The 24,370-nt window shown below is 43.0% G+C and overlaps 1 protein-coding gene and 1 long non-coding RNA gene across 3 annotated transcripts in view; both read right to left on the bottom strand.

Annotated features, from left to right (window-relative positions):
* LOC135174901 (uncharacterized) overlaps positions 1-8,460 on the bottom strand; it is a 41,453-nt gene extending 32,993 nt beyond the window's left edge. Inside the window, exons 1-2 of one of the 2 annotated variants that reach the window (XR_010302134.1) lie at positions 8,337-8,460; positions 5,133-5,410 (exon numbers count right to left, since the gene is read on the bottom strand). This is a non-coding gene — a long non-coding RNA (uncharacterized LOC135174901). Of the gene's footprint in view, positions 1-5,132; positions 5,505-8,336 lie in introns of those variants that run through there. The other variant, XR_010302133.1, reaches the window with a different exon arrangement.
* A 1,516-nt stretch (positions 8,461-9,976) lies between these two features.
* Positions 9,977-24,370, bottom strand: part of PHTF2 (putative homeodomain transcription factor 2) — a 57,432-nt gene continuing 43,038 nt past the window's right edge. The window contains exons 13-17 of the mRNA XM_064141459.1: positions 23,998-24,084; positions 21,246-21,401; positions 19,305-19,400; positions 14,579-14,704; positions 9,977-12,237 (exon numbers count right to left, since the gene is read on the bottom strand). Of these exons, the coding sequence (XP_063997529.1) occupies positions 12,217-12,237; positions 14,579-14,704; positions 19,305-19,400; positions 21,246-21,401; positions 23,998-24,084 (486 nt within the window). The 3' untranslated portion in view covers positions 9,977-12,216. The remainder of the gene's footprint in view (positions 12,238-14,578; positions 14,705-19,304; positions 19,401-21,245; positions 21,402-23,997; positions 24,085-24,370) is intronic.

Genomic DNA, 24,370 nt, shown 5'->3' with positions numbered 1-24,370 from the left:
TAAACAGGGCATGCCCCTCTTGAAGAAATGTAGTTCTCAGGAGGAGACAGTCTGGCTTGCAGTGGATGTGTAACTGCCTCTGGAACTCATCTGCAGCACTCGGGGTATCTGTGCCTCCAAAATGCAGTTTTGAGTCCCCATTTGCAGGCAGATGTGCACAACCCTGTTGTGCAAATCGAGGTAGTGATCTGCAGATAAGATCTTCCCTACTACTCATTGCTTAAACACCTATCAACCAGCAGTTTAAGGGTTTGGTCCCCGCACACGGTTGTAAATGGGCAGTTGCTCTGCAGTTCCACCAGAGAGTCAGGGTTGGGGGTGAGTACAGGTCTGCAATATGCATACAAACCTATTTTGGTAAAATGGCACAAAGTAGTCATCTTTAAGTGAAGGAGGAAAAACCTGTACACAGACACCTCCCACAGTTGTGCACCTGGGGCAAAGCAGGGGTGTCAGAGGCAACGCACAAAGCTTTGGAGCAGCAGCAGGGATACAGATAAGAGCTGCACAAAGCCCTGAGGAAACTGGGAACTGCATTGAGTGCTCAGGCTGGTTCCAGTGATCCAAAGCATCCCCCAGACCAAAGCCAGACTGAAACTTCATAACAGGTGAAAGGAGAAAGCAAAGTACTTGCTCAAACAGCAGCATGAGCAGAACTAGACTGATTCCTAGATTTCCAGCTTAAGGAAAGGGCTGAACACATGAAGAATTTGGGAAGAGGGGTTGCAATTGAGCTGCAACCTCCATAGTGCCTGTAGCATGATCCACTGCTCCCCTGAACACAAATAACTACTAAGCTCCTGTTTATACCAAATATTTTTTCTGCTTGATAAATTGGTGCCCAGACTTAGGCAGTAAAATCTTAAAGGCAAATTTTCTTTGCTCCTTGCCTTGGAGAGCGGTGATTGAGAGCAAGGTTTTTAGCTTCAGTCCAAGGCACATGGAAAGTACAACTCAATCAGTAGTCTCAGGTGAAAAAATATTCCCTCAAGCTGAGGAAGCATGAGGAATCAGAAGGTTTTGATTACAGCCCACCTTCCAGCCCTTCCTCGTGTTAGGAGGTCTCACGGTTATCTAAGCACTCTCCTGCACCTGCTGATGGACACCTTGCTAATTATGGGCAATATTTTTCACACTTGCCAAAAGTCATTTTAAAGCCCATCAACATCAGCAAAGTGAAAAGAGGAATATTAACCTCTAATCCCAGCTAGTCAAGAACAGTGCTTTCACCAGTCTCTAAAGAAAATTAATCTGTAATATGTTTGTCTTCATTTCTTGTTGTGACCTTTAATTAATACATTTTTGTAGCCAAAGTAATGAGTTTTCTCTATCAGATCTGTCTGATAGTACATCTGCTAAGACAAAAATGAGATGAATCTTTATTCTAAAACACTGGCTTCATGACTTTTTTTTTTTTCCATTTCCTTTACAATATCTGCATGGATATATTTAAAAAAAGAATCAGTTTCCAGCACTCTCAGCCACTGGAATGGGCTGCCCGGGGAGGTGGTGGAGTCGCCGTCCCTGGAGCTGTTCAAGGCAAGGTTGGACGTGGCACTTGGTGCCATGGTCTAGCCTTGAGCTCTGTGGTAAAGGGTTGGACTTGATGATCTGTGAGGTCTCTTCCAACCCTGATGATACTGTGATACTGTGTGATACTGTGACTAATGTAGCATAATGAAAATGTACAAAGAAGTGCTTGCTCCAAATATGCCCACAGTTCAAATACCCTGAAAGCAAAATGCTGTTTTAACCCATTTGAAGCTTCAAGATGGATCTTGGCAGAAAGGAAGCCAGGAGAAATTAACAGAATAGTTACAAACTGTGTAAAAATGACAGAGAGAGGGAAGTCTGGACAATGCAAGGTGATTGTCATGTTCTCCAGCTTGCAAAGCAAAGCTCATCCTCTGGTAGTTCTGAGATTTAGTCTGCTGAACACACATCACTCTTCTGACCTACATGAACAAGCATTTTTTCCATGTGTTCCAGGGCATAGTCTGAACACCCAGAGCTGCACTGCTGCTAATGCTGCAGACACAAAAAAGCAGGCAATGCTGCCTAGGCCTTTCTAACAAGAGAGTGGAGCAGTCCAGGATTCTTCTAAAAAGAAACAGCAGATCTCTACATGATATTGTCTCTTCCTCCATGCTCATCACCACGTGATTCACAGAGCCCTAGGACCATGGAAGGAGATCTTGGGGTTTAGGTTAATAGCAAGGTGAAGATGGGTCCTGTGCCCCTGCAGCCAGGCTTGCGTTCTGGGGTGCATCAATCACCTTTAGGGTGGTGATTATCCCTCTCTACAGTGCACTGCTGTGGCCCCACCTGAAGTACCGTGTGCAGTTTTAGGTGCCTCAATATGAGGACATCAAATTATTAGAGTGTCTTGTGAGGAAGGTGACAAAGATGGTGAAAGACCTCGAGTTCTTAAGAGCAGCTGAGATCACTTGGTTTGTTAGCTTGGAGAAGAGGAGGCGGAGGGGTGACCTCATTGCAGTCCACATGTTCCTCCAGGCAGGCAGCAGAGTGGGAGATGCTGATCTGCCCTGTCTGTTGACCAGCAACAGGACACAAGGAAATCTCAAAATTCCTAAATGCATTCATATCATTGACTAGAGCATATAAACAGCCTGTACAATCTCATCTACTTAACTTTGTTACATTTCTCTGATACACCATTCACTTGGCAGATGCCAAAGCTTAGGGCATTCTGGTTAAATCAGGCTGTGGACACCCACCCAGAAGGCACTTCCAGTGTTTTGAGTCTGGTTTTATTGATGCTGGCTATAAGTATTCACAAAGTGTCCCATAGCCACTCAAGTTTTAGGACACTAAGAGTGTTTGTCTGTAGTGAAATACTCAGTAGCTTAAACCTCAGTGACATCTTAAGCCAAAAGGGCGGAATTTCAACCTATAGTTAAGCAAAAATGTTCTGTAAACACTCCAACCTCACTGCAATGCTAAGATTTTCTTCTCTGCCACATCAATTGAAAACAGCAGCATCACAGACACGCTAACCCCTTAATTCTACTGCTGATATCAAGCAAAGTGTCTTTAGTACAGCACAAGATATAACCCTCAAGAATCAAAAATGGTGCTCCCAGATGACAGTTCAATGTACTCTGTATAATTTCAGAACACTGCATACAGCCAGAGGCAGATTCAGGCAGAGGAGCATGCTGGCCTTACACTCACAGCCACATCCCAGAGTGCTTGAAAATGTTTTATCAAATAACATTTGTTTTTCATAAGGAGAATCACAGACAACAGGTAGTCCTGCAGTTTAGTTTCTTTTTCTCTTTCTTCTTTACAACCAGGTCTTATGATTATTTTTAAAGATACTTTCCAACATTAATAATATGTTTTGCTTTTGATTTCAAAAGATGTTACTAGCCTAGTTCAGAGAATTTAAAGAAACCAAGTGCAAAGGTAATGGCAAAACCTGCTAGGCTAATCCCAGGAATGCATTTGTTGACTGTGCATTCTTAGACCAGCACAAAGCACACTTGCAGGAATGTCACTATGCTGCTGCTGCAGAGAGGAAAATGGGTCTGATTAGCAGGTACTTGATTTGCTTGGAAAGTTAGTTCCCCTTCATAGTTCCAGCAACAAGTGGAGCACCTGCTGCTTCCTCCAAGTTATAATAACTACTTCACAATTATTCTTTTGCATATGCCAAATCTCTTGGGCTTTTTCAGTTTTATCTAGAAAGCCAGGATTTGTGGTACTGTTGAAACGTACAATAGAATAGAACCATCGAATCAGTCAGGGTTGGAAGGGACCACAGGGATGGCTAGTTCCAACCCCCCTCCCGTGGACAGGGACACCTTGCACAAAGTCCCGTTGTGCAAAAGGCTGGGCCCCACCGCCGGGACTGCAGTAGCAGGGGACTCAAGAGCCGGGCTGCCCTACACCGGTAACGACGGTCATTCCATTAGCACGTCTCGCCTCCCGGACCTCGTTCATGTACCCCTCTTTGTTCCGCAATTCGACAGAACCCCCCCAGCTTCAGTGTGTGCGAGGCAGCTGCAGGGGCAGCGCGGCCAGCCCCGCTCGCACACGAGTGGCCGAGGAAGCCTCTCCCGGACCGCCAGGGCAGCGGCCGGCGGAGCCAGCGCGGAGGGGAGCATCGGCAGCGCCCGGGGCGGCGGCGCTGTGCATAGGAAAGAAGAATAGGGAACAAAGGTGGTCTCTAACTGCAGTGTTGTGTCCCCTCAAGGGCAAAATCGTTGACCAACAACATTATTTGCATTCACTGTATTAATTCCATTCTATGCACAATGGGAATTAATCCCATTTCAACAGCTTCGACGGCTCCTATTTATTCCAAAGTTGATGCTAGAGAGGACTATTGTGTGGAGCTACACAATTCGCTTTCTGTAGCCAAAAAGCCAGGTTCCTTTTCCACTCCCTTACCACTGCACTGCTTGTGCAGCTGTATCAAAACCAATGCTCATAGTATAACCACCACTGAAATAAACTGTGATAAAGGAAAATCACAGCTGGGTCAGAGTAGCAAACAGCATAGCAGCAAAAACATACAGCTGGGCTCAGAAAAGGAAGGAATTGCTTCAGCCAGCTTGACAAGCAATGAGAACAAGTTGTAGCACAAACTATCATGAGCTGCAAACAAGCCCTTCGGCAGCACAAAAGACCTCGTCCCACAGCAACAGTCATAAGACATGGGATAGATTCACCTCATTATATTCAGTGCTCCTTACCCGTTATCAAGAGCTACTACTTTAAAAGATGATAAGGAAAGGAGAGGTGAGAAATGAAGGTACTTCTCTCACCATCCTGTGCTTGCCTGCACGGTAACAACACAAGTGCTGGAGGCCACAGCCTGGACAGAAACAGGGCTCCAGCATCAGCCCTCAATTGTCATCAGAGAGTTAGTTCTGCCATCCACACGGGCCAGATGAATAAATAACTTACAAATACACTCAGAAGCAACCTAATTTCATAACAAGGGTTTTAAAATTACTGGAAATCGATCAGCTTACTAGAAGAAGGGTAAAAGGCCAGTAGTTCCCCCCTCTGCAAGCTGGGGATTTTTGATACTGTTTTTTATCTGACCTGCAAACATCATTTGGCTACCTAGCAAAGGCCTACTAGGAGTATCTTTGACTCACCTTCAAAGCCACCACTTGGAGATAATACAGGAGACACGTGGAAAGCCTTCCCTCTGTCAGCACTGCTTCTTTGGAACGAAGGGTACTCTTAATTCCAGATCCCAGGAGGGTGCACACTGCAGCATCTGCTCTGCACAAGTGATCTTGGCCAAGGAGGAAGGGCTCAGTTTTTCTGGGTGAATTTAAGAGCTTGATGCCATCACACCCACACAAGTGGCAGCAGCATTGCCATAAAGGCTTTTCAGTGTAACAGGTGAAGAATAAACAAAGCATTACCCCTGCAAATAACAGGAACATTTCGCAATGAGTGGACCAAGTTTGGAGCTACACCTGTGTGTCATTGTGGTGCTGGCTATGACTGTTTTCAGTGTTGCTATGCCTGCCCTGTGCTGTCTCCAGGCTGTGCAGCTGCAAGCTATAGAGGTAAACAGCTTAGCAGCTGGGGTATTGCAGCTCCAGGGGAGACTCTGAGCACTGGAGCAGGGTTATGGAAGTGGCATTTGGAAATATTTTCTCTTTTTCCTAAGAATAAACCAATAAAATAAAATAAACAAATGAAAACATTTTCCTTCACAGTGGCAGCTGAACTAATTACACAGCTGCAAACACTGGAGGCTTCACTGTGGCGGAACAGGGAATTAATCTGCCCTAAACGTGGCTCTAAGTTTCACATCTGATTCTAAATGAATCACACTATTTTCCTTTGACATTCAGGAGAAATATGTCAGAAGGTCACTAAAATCAGTGGCAAAGATCAGCTGAACGAATCCCTCTCTGCAGGTAGATGTGTTTCTACTGACTGCATGTAGTGGAGGGCCACATAGGCCCAAACAGGCTTACATGCACCTTGCCTTGCCTGGACATGTTTTCCTGCCCAAACCAGAGGTAAACACATTAAACGGGCAAAAGGGGCACAACAGGCCTGGTGCCACAAAGCCTGGCCTGCCCAGGGCCCAGGTTGTACAACATGGCTGCATAAGCCCACGGGCTTAGCCTATGGCCCACCGGGTGCAGGCCCCTTGCTCTCCCATACATGGGGGACTAGACCTGTGGACCCTTCCTAAACTGGTGTGTTTTGGCTGACTGCCGGAAGCCTCTTGGACGACATCGTGGCCAAAGGACCATTAGTCTCAGCCCACATCTGATAAATAGTGCAATCCAGGTAGACAAGATGCTCTTGCTCACCTCTGCCTGCCTGCCGCCTGGGGCCGCTGCCTTTGCTGGCTTTACTGACCCTTTGTCCCACGGCACTCTGCGCCGGCGCAGTGGGCGATGGAACGAGGCGTTCCCGGCCAGCCACCGCTCCAGCCTGCCGCATCAGCCCCGTCGTGCCCATGGAGTCTTCTCAGACAGCTTGCCCCAATTCACAGTGAACTATCAGCTCCACATGAAATCAACCACGTGGCTTTTGCTATATGTGCTGGGGACTGAGTGGCTGGAGAGCAGCCAGGAGGAAAGGGACCTGGGGGTACTGGTAGATAGTAGGCTGAAGATGAGCCAGCAGTGTGCCCAGGTGGCCAAGAGAGCCAATGGCATCCTGGCCTGCATCAGGAACACTGTGGCCAGCAGGACAAGGGAGGTTATTCTTCCCCTGTACTCACCACTGGTCAGGCCACGCCTTGAGTACTGTGTCCACTTCTGGGCTCCTCAATTCAACAGAGATGTTGAGGTGCTGGAATGTGTCCAGAGAAGGGCAACAAAGCTGGTGAGGGGCCTGGAGCACAAACCCTATGAGGAGAGGCTGAGGGAGCTGGGGTTGTTTAGCCTGGAGAAGAGGAGGCTCAGGGGTGATCTTATTACTGTCTACAACTACCTGAAGGGGCATTGTAGCCAGGTGGGGGGTGGCCTCTTCTCCCAGGCAACCAGCAATAGAACAAGGGGACACAGTCTCAAGTTGTGCCAGGGTAGGTATAGGCTGGATATTAGGAAGAAGTTCTTGCCAGAGAGAGTGATTTGCCATTGGAATGGGCTGCCCAGGGAGGTGGTGGAGGCACCGTCCCTGGAGGTGTTCAAGAAAAGCCTGGATGAGGCACTTAGTGCCATGGTCTAGTTGACTGGCTAGGGCTGGGGGATAGGTTGGACTGGATGATCTTGGAGGTCTCTTCCAACCCGGTTGATTCTATGATTCTATGTATTTTGGGACCAAAGATACTGAGGCTTCCAACTAGTGAGTATCTGAACTCTGGATTCGAGTTGCTAAGGAATTTTACTAACTTTACCAGCGGCACTTTATGCTGCAAGACTCTGACCAGAACCTTTCTAAAACCTCTATCAAGTTGCTTAATTCGGCTGTAAATAGACATTCTGTAAAACAGTTTCACTAAGCATGTACAAAGGATTTGTGTGGGTTTCGCTGTACATAAGTTTTGGGGAAATTCTCTTTGTACATATTAATAACTTATTCAATAACCTTCAAATCAGCCTCATATCTCACCTCAAACGCAGACTCAAGCCTCTACAACACCGCAAAAGAAGCCTTGGGGCAGTTTTGCATCTAACCCTTGGGCACCTGAAGCTCAGGTTAATGAACCCTACACAAAATGTATGACCATGGCTATAGGTATTGTGAGGGGGGCATGCAGAGCTGTTGGTGAGTGACCTTTTGCCATGGTCACACCGTTACCCCTTGCTGCCTTGATATTAAAGGGCTCCTTGACATGTCTAAGTAAATCAACTATTTGCCCCCAGAGTCACTTAGTTACCTTGCCAGGAGAACTGCTTGGTTGCTGTCACCAGTGGGGTCTATCTGCTCAGTTGGCAAGGAAATAGGGAAAAAAAAAAAAGGGGGCAGAGGTGACAGCCATTACCACAAACACCTCTATCAGACAAGTCATGCTCAACGTCAGCAAGCTCTCTTAAGACTGAGAAGTTAGAGAGACAGCATTGAAGAGGAAAGCCACAGCACAAGCACAGACTGCTGTACTTTGGAGAATTTTTAAACAAAACAAACGTTGTGGCATCTTCTCAAGATGACTGCTAACTTCCAAGCTGAAAGAAGACTGGATGAAAGGACAGCTTCTTTCTCCAGTTTGTCAGTTGCTATTTATGACTAAACATTTGCTTGCCTATCTCCTGTGTCTGTGCTGACATATTTTGTGTGGTCTTGCAACAAAAATGAGATTGGTTCTACAGACTGAAAAAAAAAATCATGACTCCTCACTTGCATTGCAGCAAATGTACTGAGAAACTGGTAACAAATCCTACCTATGGAGGCAGCTGTGGGCACACCAGCAACATAAACAGCTCTTTTCCTCCTTTTCCCGGCAACAGACAAGTTGAATGCCTTTGATTTGAGGTATCTAGTAAAGACAGCAGCATCCCACTACCACCATCTGCAGAAACAGAAAACAAGTCTTTGTTCTATGCTGCTGGATTTATCAAACCGTTACAGCATTTTTCTGCACTTTGCCTGTACTTCGACTTCTGCTGTTCTATTCTGGTAAAAGTTCGCAACACTGTATTAAGCAAACAGCACAGGAGCATCTTAAAACTCCTCTCCGTGGTTATCTGAAAGGTCTTGCATCCCTTAAGATCCAAAATGAAGGATCCATGTAAATTTATCTCCAAGCTAGGATCTGTAGAAATTCAATTCTCTCTTTAGGATGTACCAGTACTTCCCAGTCATAACAGCCAGTGTAAAACACAGGAGATAATCAGCAATTCTAACATCCCCAGCTCCATAACTTTGAACCTCAAAGGCAGATTTTAATTGTGAATGGGCTATATCTGGAGTAAGCTTAGGAAGTGAGCAAATCAAGACAAGTGTAGAGTGTAAACTGTTGCCCAGTAATCAGTGGTCATGAGGATTCTGGTGTCCCCATCACAAGGAGGACACAGAGCTGTTGGAGTGAGCCCAGAAGAGGGCCACAAAGGGCTGGAACGTCTCTGCTGAAGATAAACTGGTGGAGCTGGGGTTGCTCAGCCTGGGAAAGAAATGACTCCAGGTGGACCTTAGAGCTGCCTTCCAATACCTAAAGGGATCCTACAGAAAGGCTGGAGAGGGACCATCCATAAAGGTGTCATAAAGGGAATGGTTTGAAGCTGAGGGAGAGTAGGTTCAGACAGGATCTTAGGAAGAAGTTCTTCAGTAAGAGGGTGATGAGATTCTGGAATAGGTTGCCCAGGGAGGTTGTAGATGCCTCCTGCTTGAGGGTGTTCAAGGTCAGGTTGGATGAGGCCTGAGCAGCTGAGTCCAGTTGAGAGGTGTCCCTGCCACTGGTTGGGGAGTTGGAGTAGATGATCTCTGAGACTGCCTCCAATCTAAGCCATTCTGCGATTTTATGATACTAGTAGCAGAACATGTTTGAAATCCTAAGACTAAGCTTTGAAAGAGACAAAAATATAGCTAATAAAATTTTGTTTGAGAGCTGTTAATAGGACAGTTTTCTGTTAGAAAATACGTCACTAATCGGTAAACAGATAAAATACCTGTCCAAATACTCCATCAGATGCTAGTGAAACATTTCTCTTGGATTTCAGTAAGTGCTTTCATTTGCTTGCATTTTGATTATTACATGAAAGTGTATCTTACAGCACAACAAAACAGTCCAAATGGTGATTGAAATGAACCCTTTAAATCCTGGTGGGATAGGACTGAATTTTGTTTCAGTGTTTTTCCAAGTTATTTGGAAGCTGCATAGCCAGTTGCCTTAATAAAACTAAACCGTTTATCTAAAAGTGTCTGACAGTTTCTGTTCTTGCAATAAAGTTCATTTTTGACAACCATCACTTGCATCCCATGTGCGGAATTTCTCTCCCAAATGTGCTTTCGTGTATATAGAATACTGAAACAGGCAGAGTCAGAAATATGCTGGGTTACTAAAAGATACAGCTCACTGCATTGATTTCTTTTGTCTTTCACCATCAACCATAGAAAGCTTTATTCCAAGCCTGATCACACTTTCAAGTTACAAAACATGTGGCAAAAAAATAACAGTTAACACTCAAGATCTGCCATATTTCTACTTGCCTCTATTCTCATTCTGGATTTTTCCATATTGAGGGATGGAAAATGAACCTCTTCCATTTTTACCATAATGAATATACCTAATGGTAGCAAAAAAAAAAAGGTTTTTATTCCTTTTAATTTCATTTCACAAATCTTTTACTCTCCCCAAGCCGCCGTTTATTAGTGCAACAATCCAGCACAGTGCTAGTTGCTGAGGTATACATGGTTAAACTAATTTCACCTTCAACCAAAACCACATTGTTTTTCCTCCCTCTCTTCTTAAGGTAATGAGAGCCCTATATTGACCATTTTACATGTCTAAAAATAACTCCATTCTAGAGTCAAGAATGGTTTTGTAACAGGCTGTAAAAAGCAGTAGCCTTGTCTTTTATCACACATACAACTCCTGATGTTTTTTTTTATTCTTAAAATATATTTTGTGCAAAATTAAAGTTCTGTGTAGGTCTGTACCATAATTTGGAAAAAACTGTGTATAAAATGTACTTAATTTTCAAAAACAATCCCAACATCAAACAACAGAGAAAGAAGAAACAGATCAGATGCAGCTGAAGTTTTCACATGAGAAACTAAAGACAGTGTGTTCTTAAAGCTCCAGTAATACATTCTTTCAAAAACCAGAATGCACTTTGGTCATTATTAAACATTAGTACAGAGGCAAATAAAATACAAAATGCTTGTTTGTGTTGCTTAATATATAAAAATATTTTTATACCACATAAGTTTAAGATACATTATTTCAAATCTTTCAAGATCCTGAAGATTAGCAAACAGTGCAAAGTCCAGATTCTTCAATAGGAAACCACTATTTTAGAAACACAAAATGTAAGAATACTTGCACCTGGTGATATTAATCCTCCCAAAATAATTTGTAGCTCTGCAGTTTGTTCCAAGTAACATAATTCTACAAGGGTGAACATCTGTTTTTGCAAGATGGGAAACCCAACCCTGGGAAACCCCAGGGGGAAAACACTGGGGAATGACCCCTGCTGCAGAGGAATGGGAGGAAGGGAGGTTGTCTGAAGACACAAACCGGCGCAGCTCCAGGCTTCATGAGCTCTGCTGCTCAACAGAGGAACTTGTTTTCTGTGGTTAACTGTTCTTAAACTTCAGTGTGGTATGAATGGCATATACTATAGTGTACAAGAGGAGAGCATCTATCTACCTTATGCTTAATCATTCATAGCATTCCTTTCAACAGTACATCTTTTGCTTGTTTAAATATTCAACTTCAACATATAATATATACTGCTCCACAGTTCACCATAATATATTCCAATTAATATACATTTATATGTATATATATAAAGTTTCTCCTTAAAAGTAACAAAAAGTGCAGATATCGAGCATGCAGAGTCAGAGCTGCGCTCGACAGCCCAGCATTTCAAATAAATACACTATCTCATTTATCAAAATATCATACAGCATGGTAACCATGTACAGTTATTGCTCTAAGGAGAGTTAGCAAAGAGCACTTGTTGACTTGTTATAGAATACCTTATTAATATCCTGGAGGTTTTAAGCTGCAGCCTCTGTCAGTTTAGATGCTGGGAATTACTCAGATTCAGAATTCCCACTTGCCTCTAATAGTAACACAAACTATTTCTGCTTACCTGTCATGCTCCATTGTCCAGAGTTTCTTTGTTGTCTATGCCTCACTTTTCTACTGCAACCAAACATCTGCTGATGGTGTGTTGTCCTCATAAATTAAATATTCTAACCCATTTTGCCACACTTCCATACAGTCTTATCCCAACTAAAAATGTTCAGCATTGGCTTCAGCTTTAACAACAGATACAGTTAGGTAGTGTGATCCATTTCCAGGATTCCAAGTTCTCAGTCACACAGTTTTTGACCTTTTCCTAATATGACCCTTTTCAAGACAAAACAAATACATTTGAAAATAAAATCTGAATGTCAACTCAAATGAACATAAAACTGAGAAGGTGAAATAAATACAAAGATTGCACAAGACAGATGTAAACACTTCAATTTTCCAAACAACATCCTTGAAAAGGTTGTAGCATCTGAAGTACAGATTCAATGGCTGCTTTGAGGCAGTTTTGTCAATCAGTGAGCTTTCCTGTAACACTGTAATCTCATCTTCTTTATGTATGGTCAAGATTTGATCTTCCAGAGCTGGAAAAGTTAGAGCAATAAATCAACATTATTTCTCATCTCAGTTTGGTGTTTACTACAAGAGCAATATCACCACATCTTGCTTCTGATTGCATTTGCTGCATAGTCTAAGGGATGCAAAATAAAATTTACCTTTGTTTACTTCTAATAGGAAAAAAATAAACTCAACAGCCAGTTAAAGGCTTTATAATATGAGCTGGTGTAAACTAACAGGCCTCATAACCTGAATCTTGAAAGAGCTTGAAGAGTTCATAGGTCAAAGAGTAGCACCTATGAATATGGGCCTTCAGTCACAGTGAAAGGTCACTGTGTAAGACTGGACTCAGTAAAACTGTACTGACTGCAATTCTTTACTGCAGTGCAAGACAAGGAGAGCTTGCATCTTTCTGCATCCCTGAAAGAGCTACAAGGTCAGCAGTGAAGAATTCAAGAGAAATCAGATATGAAGAAAAGTTAAATAAGGTCTGTATTTATTTGTATGAATGTCTCTGTATTTATGTCTAAAAATTCATTGTAATTGTGTGTCCTAAATGAAGCTAGAAAGCCTCAAAAATGTTTAAAGGCCTGCTCTGGCAAAACCTCTCTTTGCCAAATTGTGGCAGACAGGAGAGGCACCTGAGGACTGGAGGAGAGCCAATGTCACTCCAGTCTTCAAAAAAGGCAAGAAAGAGGTTCCAGGAAACTATAAACCAGACAGCCTCACCTCCATCCCTGGAAAAATGATGGAGTGGCTCCTGCTGGAGGGCATCTCAAGGCACTTGGAAGAGAAGAAGGTTATCAGGAGTAGTCAGCATGGATTTACCAAGGGGAAGTCATGCTTAACTAACCTGATAGCATTTTATGATGCCATAACTGAATGGGTAGATTCCGGGAAACCAGTGGATGTAGGTCTGCTTTGACCTTAGCAAGGCCTTTCACATCATCTCCCGTGATATTTTAGTGAGCAAGCTGAGGAAGTGTGGGATGGAAGAGTGGACACTGAGGTAGGAACTGGTTGCAAGATAGAGTTCAGAGGGTGGTGATCAATGGTGCCAGGTCCAGCTGGAGAGCTGTGACTAGTGGTGTCCCCCAGGGATCAGTGCTGGGGCCAGTCCTGTTCAGCATCTTCATCAGTGACATTGATGAGGGCACAGAGTGTCTGCTCAGCAAGTTTGCTGACGACACCAAGCTGGGAGGCTTGGCTGAGACAGCTGAAGGCTGTGCAGCCATCCAGAGAGACCTGGAGAGCTGGGCACAGAGGAACCTGATGAAGTTCAACAAGGACAAGTGCAGAGTCCTGCACCTGGGGAGGAATAATAAACTGCACCAGTACAGGCTGGGAGGTGATCTGCTGGAGAGCAGCCCTGTGGAGAGGGACCTGGGGGTCCTGGTGGATAACAAGTTAACCATGGCACAGCAATGTGCCCTTGTGGCCAAGAAGGCCAATGGCATCCTGGGCTGTATTAGGAAGAGTGTGTCCAGCAGATCAAGGGAGGTTCTCCTCCCCCTCTACTCTGTCCTGCTGAGACCTCATCTTGAATGCTGTGCTCAGAGTTGGGCTCCCCTGTTTAAGAGGGACAGGGATCTGCTGAAGAGGGTCCAGCGGAGGGCTACAAGGATTATTAGGGGACTGGAGGGCATGGCTTATGAGGAGAAGCTGAGGGACCTGGGGCTTTTTAGTCGGAGAAGAGAAGCCTTAGAGTGGATTTGATAAATGTTTGTAAGTATCTCAAGGCTGGCCAGGAGTAGGGGGACAGGCTCTTCTCATTTGCTCCCTGTGACAGGTCAAGGAGCAAAGGGTGCAAGTTGCAGCAAAAGAGATTCCTCCTCAGCACAAGGGGAACTTCTTGACTGTAAGGGTCACAGAGCACTGGAACAGGCTTCCTAGAGAGGTCGTGGAGTCTCCTTCTTTAGAGACTTCCAAGGCCTGTCTGGATGTGTTCCTCTGTGATCTGTGTTAGATAGTATTGTCCTGCTCTGGCAGGGGGGTTGGACTTGATGATTTCCTTGGGTCCCTTCCAACCCCTGATATCCTGTGATCCTGTGAAACTGTGGATGCCCCAGGGAGGCTGGAGATGCCTCCTCCCTGGGGGTGTCCAAGGCCAGGTGGATGAGGCCTTGAGCAGCTGAGTCTGGATGAGAGGCACATGGCAGAGGTTGGAGTAGATGATCTCTAAAAGTCCCTTTGAACCTAAGCCATTCTATGAAATACAGCACTACCACTCTGATCCAGTTTACATGTTATAACCACTTTTGGACAACAAAGATAGTTAACACAGTAAAGAGTTCATAAGTCTACAACATATGATCTATCATAGCATTCTGAACGCCATGGTGAAAAACGTCTTTATCAAGTAGTTACCTTCAGATTAAATCCGAGCAAGTCACTGATGACACCAGAAACAGCTGATAGGATGACAACCTGGGTGATGTTATAAAGCAGTGGATTCATCGTAAGCCCATATAACCTAAAGGGACTGTCCAGTTCCTAGTAATGCAAAACAATGACACTGTTAAAAAGCCAAACATATGCACTGGGGGTTTTGGTCACAATATTAGGGACACTGAGATGCTTGAGCGTGTCGAGAGAAGGGCAACGAGGCTGGTGAGAGGCCTTGAGCACAGCCCTACGAGGAGAGGCTGAGGGAGCTGGGATTGTTTAGCCTGGAGGAGGCACAGGGGAGACCTTATTGCTGTCTACAACTACCTGAAGGGTGGTTGTGGCCAGGGGGAGGTTGCTCTCTTCTCTCAGGTGGCTAGCACCAGAACGAGAGGACACAGCCTCAGGCTGCGCCAGGGGAAATTTAGGCTCGAGGTGAGGAGAAAGTTCTTCACTGAGAGAGTCATTGGACACTGGAATGGGCTGCCCAGGGAGGTGGTGGAGTCGCCGTCCCTGGAGCTGTTCAAGGCAAGGTTGGACGTGGCACTTGGTGCCATGGTCTAGCCTTGAGCTCTGTGGTAAAGGGTTGGACTTGATGATCTATGAGGTCTCTTCCAACCTTGGTGATACTGTGATACTGTGATTACATAGCTTAGGAATGCTTCACGTAGCAGTGAAGTAAAGCATTCCCCTTCTGTATATCAAAGGCAACATGCAAGAAAACATCCATCATGTTAACTGACTGTTGGCTGAATAACCCCTCAAAAAATCAGAGGTTATCCATCTAGTGCACCTAATAATTTGCTCATGGAGCCAGGAAAACAGAGAGATACTTTTCCTGTCACTAAGGTGCCACGATTTTAGAATTCATTACAGTTTTCTGGAAATCACCCTCACTGTTAAAAGAGCTGACAGATAATGAATCACAGAAAACAAGAAAGATATTCCACACTGGCAGAAGGCTACCTCACTGCCATGAAAAATTAACAAAGATGTCTTTCCTAATGCAGTTCCCCTCCTTTTCCATTGATTTTGCAAATGATTACTGAATAACATAGCCAGAAAAGGAAGGTAAAGGAAAAAAAAATACTAACAGCCAGTTAATTCCTTTTGTTTATTTTTTAGTTGGAAAGATGAAAACAATAGCCAAAATTAATCTGCAACAAAACTTGAACAAAGGGGCTTTGTCACCAATTTTCAGTGATTAGTGTGTGAATAAAATCACTCAAACTTTTCTGGCCTAGAAATATGTCAAATAAAGGAAGTAGAAAATAAAGAGTTTTAAAATGTAAGAGTGGGTTATATAAAGCATAGCAACTCTCACTGCTTGAGTAATTTACATTTTTGTAGCTTTAAATTCATCCTCGTGCCCCTCCTGCATTATATTCTGAGCCTTGAACTAGATCATGTAAGCTCTTTTTAATAAAGAAGAATTTCACAGCTCAGAAGAGGTGAAATAAGAATGGACAATCTTTTCAGCTAGACATAATGTGGTACAAAATTCTGCTGGAAACACAAAAGACATAGAAGACATGATTCTGAGAAGAACAGCAGGGAAATTCTTTGAGGAAGAAGTTTTTACATTTTAGATTAACCTTACCAGTTTTTGGAAGTAAGAAAATAATAAGAATATTCTACATAATGCAGTCTTCAGTAAAAGTTTAAGGAGCAAACCCAAGGGTTAAAAACTAAACAAACAACTCCATTTAGATCCTGGCCATGATACCATTGATAACTGAAGACTGCAAATTCATTTCAAGCTCTCACTACATCTCTTGGAGAGCCTATCTCCCTTTTGGGCACAATCTCACAGTAATGAAGCGATGCCCTGGGCATAGAATTTGTGCTACAAAAACAGAGCCCCGTGTTGGAAAGGCCAAGCCAGTTGATACCTTTCTGAAAAGAGTAAAATTAAGTGGTTTTGTTTGTTTGTTTGTTTTTGAAAACATTGAGAAAAGCACAAAAAAGACTGAAGTGAATTAAGTCAAGGGTTGATTAGCATCCTGTCCCAAATAGCAGCAACTTCTGACCCTATCTACCTTCTCGCAGCACACAAGCAACTCAGAAGATACCCTGAATCTCTTGCCCTTTGCGCAGTCTACCTGTTCAGTAGAATCCAGATAATCTTTTCTGCATCTACAGTGTCCTGTGCCCAACACTTGCACAAGTCTGCTACCTGATGCACAGTGGGAAATTGCCTTTCTTTTATTCCAAATCCAAGTCTTAAAGGCTTCATTGTCCCCTGTTCTGATACCAAGAAATGTAGTCAGTAACTGACTTTGCCAAGCTCTCTAGATAACTGTACCATAATTCTCAAGCTGTTGTTTTGTTGCAGTCCTTGCTGATCCCATACTCTCATGTAAATTGCTGCACACCTTTTCTGAGATAAGGGCATGGCACACACTGTTAAATGTGTACTGGTGGGGAGAATCACTCCACCAGAAACACTCCACCAGAGCAAAGCAGATTTAGATTGGATGTCAGGAGCATGTTCTTTACCATGAGGGTAGTGGAACACTGGAACAGGTTGCCTGGGGAGATGGTTGGAGGCCCCATTGCTGGAGATATTCATGGTTAGGCTTGACAGGGCTCTGGGCAACCTGATCTAGTTTAGGATGTCCCTGCTTACTGCAGAGGCAGTTGGACTAGATGACCTTCAGAGGTCCTTTCCAATCCAGGCTGTTCTATGATTCTATAATAGTCTCAGCTTCTAGACGAATTGACTATACAGAGTTCAAGCTTCATTATAAGAATTGCTTGTTGGGACACAGGATTAATGAGGCACATGAACAGAATTCAATGCGTGCTAGAATGAGGCGGAAAGGTCTTAAAGCACTACTACGTGCAAACCATCAAACCATGTCTCTTAATAGGCATGACTCTTCCTGACCAAAGAGGAAAGGTACAGAGGCACTGAATGCTACATTTGAGGTTTGCTGTATGATAGCCCAGCCATTCACTGTGCTGATGCAGATCTGTGCATGTGGAATTGATGTCAGGCTATGCTGACATGAACACAATGGGAAGGATGCATGGACTAAAGGAAATTTGTCTGAAACAGGGAAAATACTTTTACATTTGTCGGTGAATCCAGGGGAACTGTTCTACATGACCACTCGATCTCAAACTAAATGAAGGTGAATGCAAAGTACTTCCGAACCTCCAAAATGAGAAATCAGCAGCATCTCTTAAAAAACTCTATCATAACAGCAGAATGTGTAATGAGATCCCAATACTAAAAGTTGAAGCTAGACACATTTAAAAATGGTTCACACGAGAGCAGCAGGGATTAAACACTGAAACACCAAGTCAAGAGAGGTGGCAAGTAATGATTTTTTTTGTTTTTGTAATGTCAGGACTGGCTGCTTCTTTGAAATCCCACTTTAGTCCATTATCAATTATATGCTGTAAATTTTAGTATAAAAACACATAAGGAATACAAGATCTCATTGACTGTATTTGTTCATAAAATCCAAATCTACAATAAAATAACTTTAAGTGTTACATTTATCCCCTTATTTGGCATTCAGGTAATGCTTAAGCTAGTTTTGGATTAGGGAAGTGTTTAGTCTTATTGTCCTTCAGACATCTGTGAAGCAAGACCTAAGCTCCCAGATAAATGAAAGAATAAAACAGCTTGCTTCCCAAAATACCACAGATCTGTGAGTTTGAAAGAAGAGAACTCCTCATCAAAGGCAGTCCAGATCAAATGTGTCTTCCTGAGAACCTCAACCACTGTTGTGTTAATAAGGAAAAGTTTTTAAAAGCCCTAAGCATGTTTATGATCAAGGTCCAGAAGATCGAAAGTTAAGATGATTTTTCTTCTGCAGTGTGCTAGTTTGAAGCAAGCTAGAATGTTTTGGTGAAAAGAACTAGATAATGGGCAGTGAAAAGGTAAACAATGGTTGTGTCTCTTCTCTCACAGTCCCGCTGAGAACTCTGGGAAGAAGTAAACAATAGATAACATTCTCCATTTTGTCTTTCATTCTGCCTTTGCCTTCAGACCTAGCCACATATCCTTAACCTCACTGCCACTAACCTTCCTTCTTAACCTTTTGGCTGCACTTCTCTTCTTTCTGAGAACTGGGGTAAGGTTGAGAGGGGCAGGGGGAGGTGTTGGGGTGGTTGAGAGCCCCTCCTGGGGACTCAGGTTTCTGGGAGGGGAGTTGTGCTTCTGTATTGTTTATCCTTTGTATATTTCCGTATATAACTGTATATATTGTAAATAGCTGCTTGTATATTGTGCTGCTGTAAAATAAATAGCTTCATTTATATTCCTGGAGGCCTTCTGAGTTAGCCGGGGCAAATACAAAGTTGGGGGGGGGGGGGGGGGGGCGGGTTAATGCCCAAACCATCACATGCAGAATTCTAGAACTTGGAAATAAAACAAAAGTTTTCTCACTGTGAAGAAGCAGCTCTTTCCCAGCACACAGCTAGGAAATATTGCATAATATTGCACTAGCAAGAAACCTTTCCACTGGTCAATAAAGTTTCATTTAAAAAAAAAAAATCCTGAATAGGACACAGGCACTCAAATATTGGAACTATATTAAATTAAATCCTTTTCTTTAATCCCTCATAAATGGACCTATGAAACAATTTCTGACTTGTAAAAGGATTTTTATGTGACAGTAAGCAAAGACAACATCAGGTAATCAATTTTGCTTTTTAGTTATACATAATACAGTAATGTTGTTCTATTCCTTACCTTCAATAACTTAGTAGCAAGTTTTAAAACATTGTTCACTAGTGTCAGTTCCTCCTTCTTGTTAGGCTTTTTCTCCATTTTCAAGTACAGGTTTATCTAATTTAAATGGATCACAAATATCATTCATTTAGGACTGAAAGGAATTAATTTGTAAAAATCAATGGTTACTCAGCAGCTATAGGATAGAATTACATTTCTGCATATTTTTGGCTTCCTTTTTAATATTAAAGGACAACTACTGGCTGAGCAACACAGGAAAATACAACATTTTATGATGTAACAAACTACATTTGACACTATTATAGCAACAACTGGAAAGTTTAGTGTAATATTCAAATTAGGCAAGAAAAGAACCACACACACGTAAGATTTGCATAATTTCTTTTTCCTCCTTCAGTTACTCCTTGTGGTCTGTTAATTAATTTCCAGAAGGTTTCTGTACTAGTTTGCAGACCTCACAAAGGTTAAGATCCCTAAAAGCTACTGAATAGATTTAAATGCTAAAACATAATTCTGATGCAGTGTATTTTTTTTAAAGAGTTTGGTGCAGCTGAGTACTTTGTGAGCATCTTGAGTGCAGAAAAAACAATCTTACCACTGCTTTGAGGTATTTGAACAAATATCCAGCTCTTCATTGCTGTAGAAGAACACTGATCACCTTAGTACTTCTAAAATCCAGGATGTTTTAGGTAATTTTTTTCTGAGGAGGTTTAGTTAAGAGTACAAATGAGCTTTTTGGCCTTTTAGCAAGTTTGAGATACTAACTTTCATTCTCAAATGACCTACCTTTGATATCCTAGACAAAGCAAAGGTTAGCTTTTCCTTTTTATTGCAAAACAAAAACAAATCAAAGGAAAAATACCTTGAGAAACTATGAAGAAGAGCAAATAAAAAATGAACAATGTAGCAATATGCTGAAGTAGTCCTTCACATCACAGAGACTCTTGCAGAAAGAAAGTGATCATATATGATGCTGTGATGTATTTTACCACCTTGTTATAAGTTGGTTATTGAAACATGGGCCATAGACATTTGAAAGCAACTGAATATTATCTGATCTCCCTAAAAAAAAGTCACTCTAAATTTTTTTACACAACTTGAAAGTCAAAAAAAGAGCAGAAGATGTAAGCAGTCGTTTACTCCATTTGTCATAAGCTTTACATCCTGGTTTAGGAGACTCAGTTTGGAAAACTCCAACTTGAACACATTTCCTGTAGGAAACCTGTGAAGATTTCTTGAACTGCCTACTTACCTTGTCCTGAGTGCTGTGTTTGCACAAATGCTAAACCTCCGAGCATAAAAGAAGCTGCTTCTCACCTAATGCTACCTGAACATGATTAGCTTAGAAAACTATCAGCAGTGCCAGTAGGAGCAGAGAGAGAAGTCTGCAGTACAAACACTGATGAGAACATTCCTAAGAAGAAAAGTATGTAGATCCAAAGCCAAGCTTGACAGATGACTGAGAAAAAAAAGTTTCCAAGGAGTCTAGAGCAGACCACATGTAATCCAGGCAACCTAGCAGTCAAAATTATTGGACTGGAAACAGTGACCCACTTGGTAGAGGGTATATTTGCTTTCAAATCTTTTACTCCCCCATTCAGTGCTTTGAGAGTTCAGGTTTCTTCTTCCTGCTTAAAAGCTACTTTTTATGTTTGTGGTCTGTATGATACTTAATTATATTAACTGACATATGCTGGCAACTCTAGGCCTGCTTATCTAAAGAGAAATTGGGACCAGGCCATCTCAGTGTTCCATACAGCTTTAAAACGATGTCATACATTTCTCACAGAAACTGAAACACTTTTCAGGTTGCAGAGTACTGTCTCACTCTCTCACAGTTAACTCCCTCACCTTGACTACTTTAATACATCTAAAGTGCATGCCTAGAATACAGTTACAGATACATTTAGATAGAAAAGGTAGGTCTATACAAAGTCTCACCTGCTCAGTAAGTAATATTGAGGTATTGCTGTACTTTTTACTGGTTTCAGATCCAAGAGTAACAAATCTTAAGAGAAAAAGAGTTAGTGAAATGCACCAAATTATGAGTTCCCAATTGTAGTGACAATCAAGGAAGATCTCATGCATGTGAAGCAGCTGAAAACAGACAAAATACAAATATTAAGTACATGCCATCCTAACTCAAAAATGTCACAGTAAAAAATATATAGATTTGGTTTAGGCATAAAAAAAAAATTATACATTTAAAATAACACTGTGCCAAAGATACAAAGTGTGATAAGATGTGACAGGAAAAAAAATGCACTGTAAGACAATTCTGAACTTGTGTTCAACCTGGAAGACATACTACACGGGCTAAAAAACAAACTTTGAATCCACCCAGGCTTAATGACAGGACAAGGGGCAACGGATGGAAGTTGAGGCATAGGAATTTGCCTGTAAACATGAAGAGGAATTTTGTCACTATGAGAGTGACAGAACACTGGAACAGGCTGCCCAGGGTTGTCTGTAGAGTCTCCCTCTCTGAAGATATTCAAGACCTGCCTGGGTGTGTTTCTGTGTGATATGGTATAGATGATCCTGTTCTGGCAGGGGGGTTGGACTGGATGATCTTTTGAGGTCCCTTCTAGCCCCTGACATGCTGTGACTCTATGATTCTCTAACGCTAAACTCGATTCTTACTAAAATATGTACAGATAGCCACCATGAAGAAAAATAAGAAAACAAACAACATTAGCATTAACGAAGGAAAAAAGTGGAAACAAAACCAGAAGCCCTTCAGAAGCTTCCCTGTATTCTTAAACAGAAGCTCAAGAAAGTCTTCAGCAGTAAAAATCTTTATGTATTTGCTTAGCAAAAAAGTTCCCACTAGAGGGCAGGCCAATACAGCCAACAGTCTTGTTTCTCACACAAATCAGCAACCAAGTACACTATCAACTGTCTGCAAAAGTGTGTATGGATGCAAAACGTTAGGGGAAAAAACCCCAAACCCTCTGCTCCAAAATTTGTGATGGAAAATGAAAGAAGACACATATTTAAAAACTATCAGTATAATGTTAATAATAATACTACTACTACCAAAAAAAAGCGTGGCCATTAAATGGAGAGAGGTGATTCCATCACTTAGCTGTGGTTAGACCTCACCTGGAGTACTGCGTCCAGCTCTTGAGCCCTCAGCACAGGAAGGTCATGGACCTGATGGAGCAGGTCCAGAGGAGAGTCACGAAAATGATCAGAGGGCTGAAACACCTCCGCTACGAGGACTCCAGTACGAGGTATTCAAGGTCAGGATGGACAAGACTCTGGGCAACCTGATCTAGTGGAGGATGTCCCTGCTGACTGCAAGCGGTTCAGACTAGATGACCTTTGGAGGTCACTCCCAACCCAAACTATTCCACGATTCTATATTAGGAGTTTTGCTATCAGTAGTTTCCTTAGCTCTTGCAGAGCAATATTCTGAAGCAGATAAAAACAACAACCAAATACGGAGTGTAATCACCTGAAAAACCATAACTGTTATGATTTTTCACTGTGGTTTTAAATAGGAAACACCATGCAAAAGGCACTCAAAGTTCACAGGATCACAGGATATCAGGGGTTGGAAGGGACCCAAGGAAATCATCGAGTCCAACCCCCCTGCCAGAGCAGGACAATACTATCTAACACAGATCACAGAGGAACACATCCAGACAGGCCTTGGAAGTCTCCAGGGGAGACTCCACAACCTCTCTAGGAAGCCTAATCCAGTGCTCTGTGACCCTTACAGTCAAGAAGCTCCCCTTGTGCTGAGGAGGAATCTCTTTTGCTGCAACTTACACCCATTGCTCCTTATCCTGTCACAGGGAGCAAGTGAGAAGAGCCTGTCCCTCTCCTCCTGGCCAGGCTTCAGATACTTATAAACATTGATCAAATCCTAAGTCTTCTTCTCTCCAGACTAAAAAGCCCCAGGTCCCTCAGCTTCTCCTCATAAGCCATGCCCTCCAGTCCCCTAATAATCCTTGTAGCCCTTCGCTGGACCCTCTCCAGCAGATCCCTGTTCCTCTTAAACAGGGGAGCCCAACTCTGAGCACAGCATTCAAGATGAGGTCTCAGCAGGACAGAGTAGAGGGGGAGGAGAACTTCCCTTGATCTGCCGGACACACTCTTCCTAATACACCCCAGGATGCCATTGGCCTTCTTGGCCACAAGGGCACATTGCTGTGCCATGGATAACTTGTTATCCACCAGGACCCCCAGGTCCCTCTCCACAGGGCTGCTTTCCAGCAGATCACCTCCCAGCCTGTACTGGTGCAGTTTACTATTCCTCCCCAGATGCAGGACTCTGCACTTGTCCTTGTTGAACTTCATCTGGTTCCTCTGTGCCCAGCTCTCCACTCTGTCCAGGTCTCCCTGGAAGGCTGCACAGCCTTCAGCTGTCTCAGCCAAGCCTCCCAGCTTGGTGTCATCAGCAAACTTGCTGAGCAGACACTCTGTGCCCTCATCAATGTCATTGATGAAGATGCTGAACAGGACTGGCCCCAGCACTGATCCCTGGGGGACACCACTAGTCACAGCTCTCCAGCTGGACCTGGTACCATTGATCACCACCCTCAGAACTCTATCTTGCAACCAGTTCCCAACTCACCTCACTGTCTGCCCTTCCATGTCACACGTCCTCAGCTTGCTCACTAAAATGTTATTTTTTAAACTATTTGAAGTAATGACTGTTTCTATACAAGTAAGATTTCCTCACCTGTGCACAACAGATGAACACAACTGAGATAGTCAGGAGGAAAGCAGATGAAACTATTACATCGACTGAGCGTTGAGGGCCTCGACGCTGAAAATTAAAGGTATATGTGCATTAGTGAAAACCTATCCCAGCAGTTTGATATTGAGCATATCCAGCTAGATTCACACCTGGAACTTATTATCATGGCTTGCAATCTGTTCCAAACACCATATGAGATCCTATCACATTTGAATACCCCTAAAGGCATGTGAGATTAATTCAGTCATAAACACTTAGAGATAACTATAAGAAAAGAAAATATTTACCACTTTTCCATCAACTCCTTCGTAATGTGACAAATGGAGGTGAAAATTACTGTTCTTGACTGGTTATG

The sequence above is a fragment of the Pogoniulus pusillus genome, chromosome 4 (genome assembly GCF_015220805.1).
Source record: "Pogoniulus pusillus isolate bPogPus1 chromosome 4, bPogPus1.pri, whole genome shotgun sequence".
Classification (NCBI taxonomy): domain Eukaryota; kingdom Metazoa; phylum Chordata; class Aves; order Piciformes; family Lybiidae; genus Pogoniulus; species Pogoniulus pusillus.
This window is presented reverse-complemented; position numbering and strand designations above follow the sequence as displayed.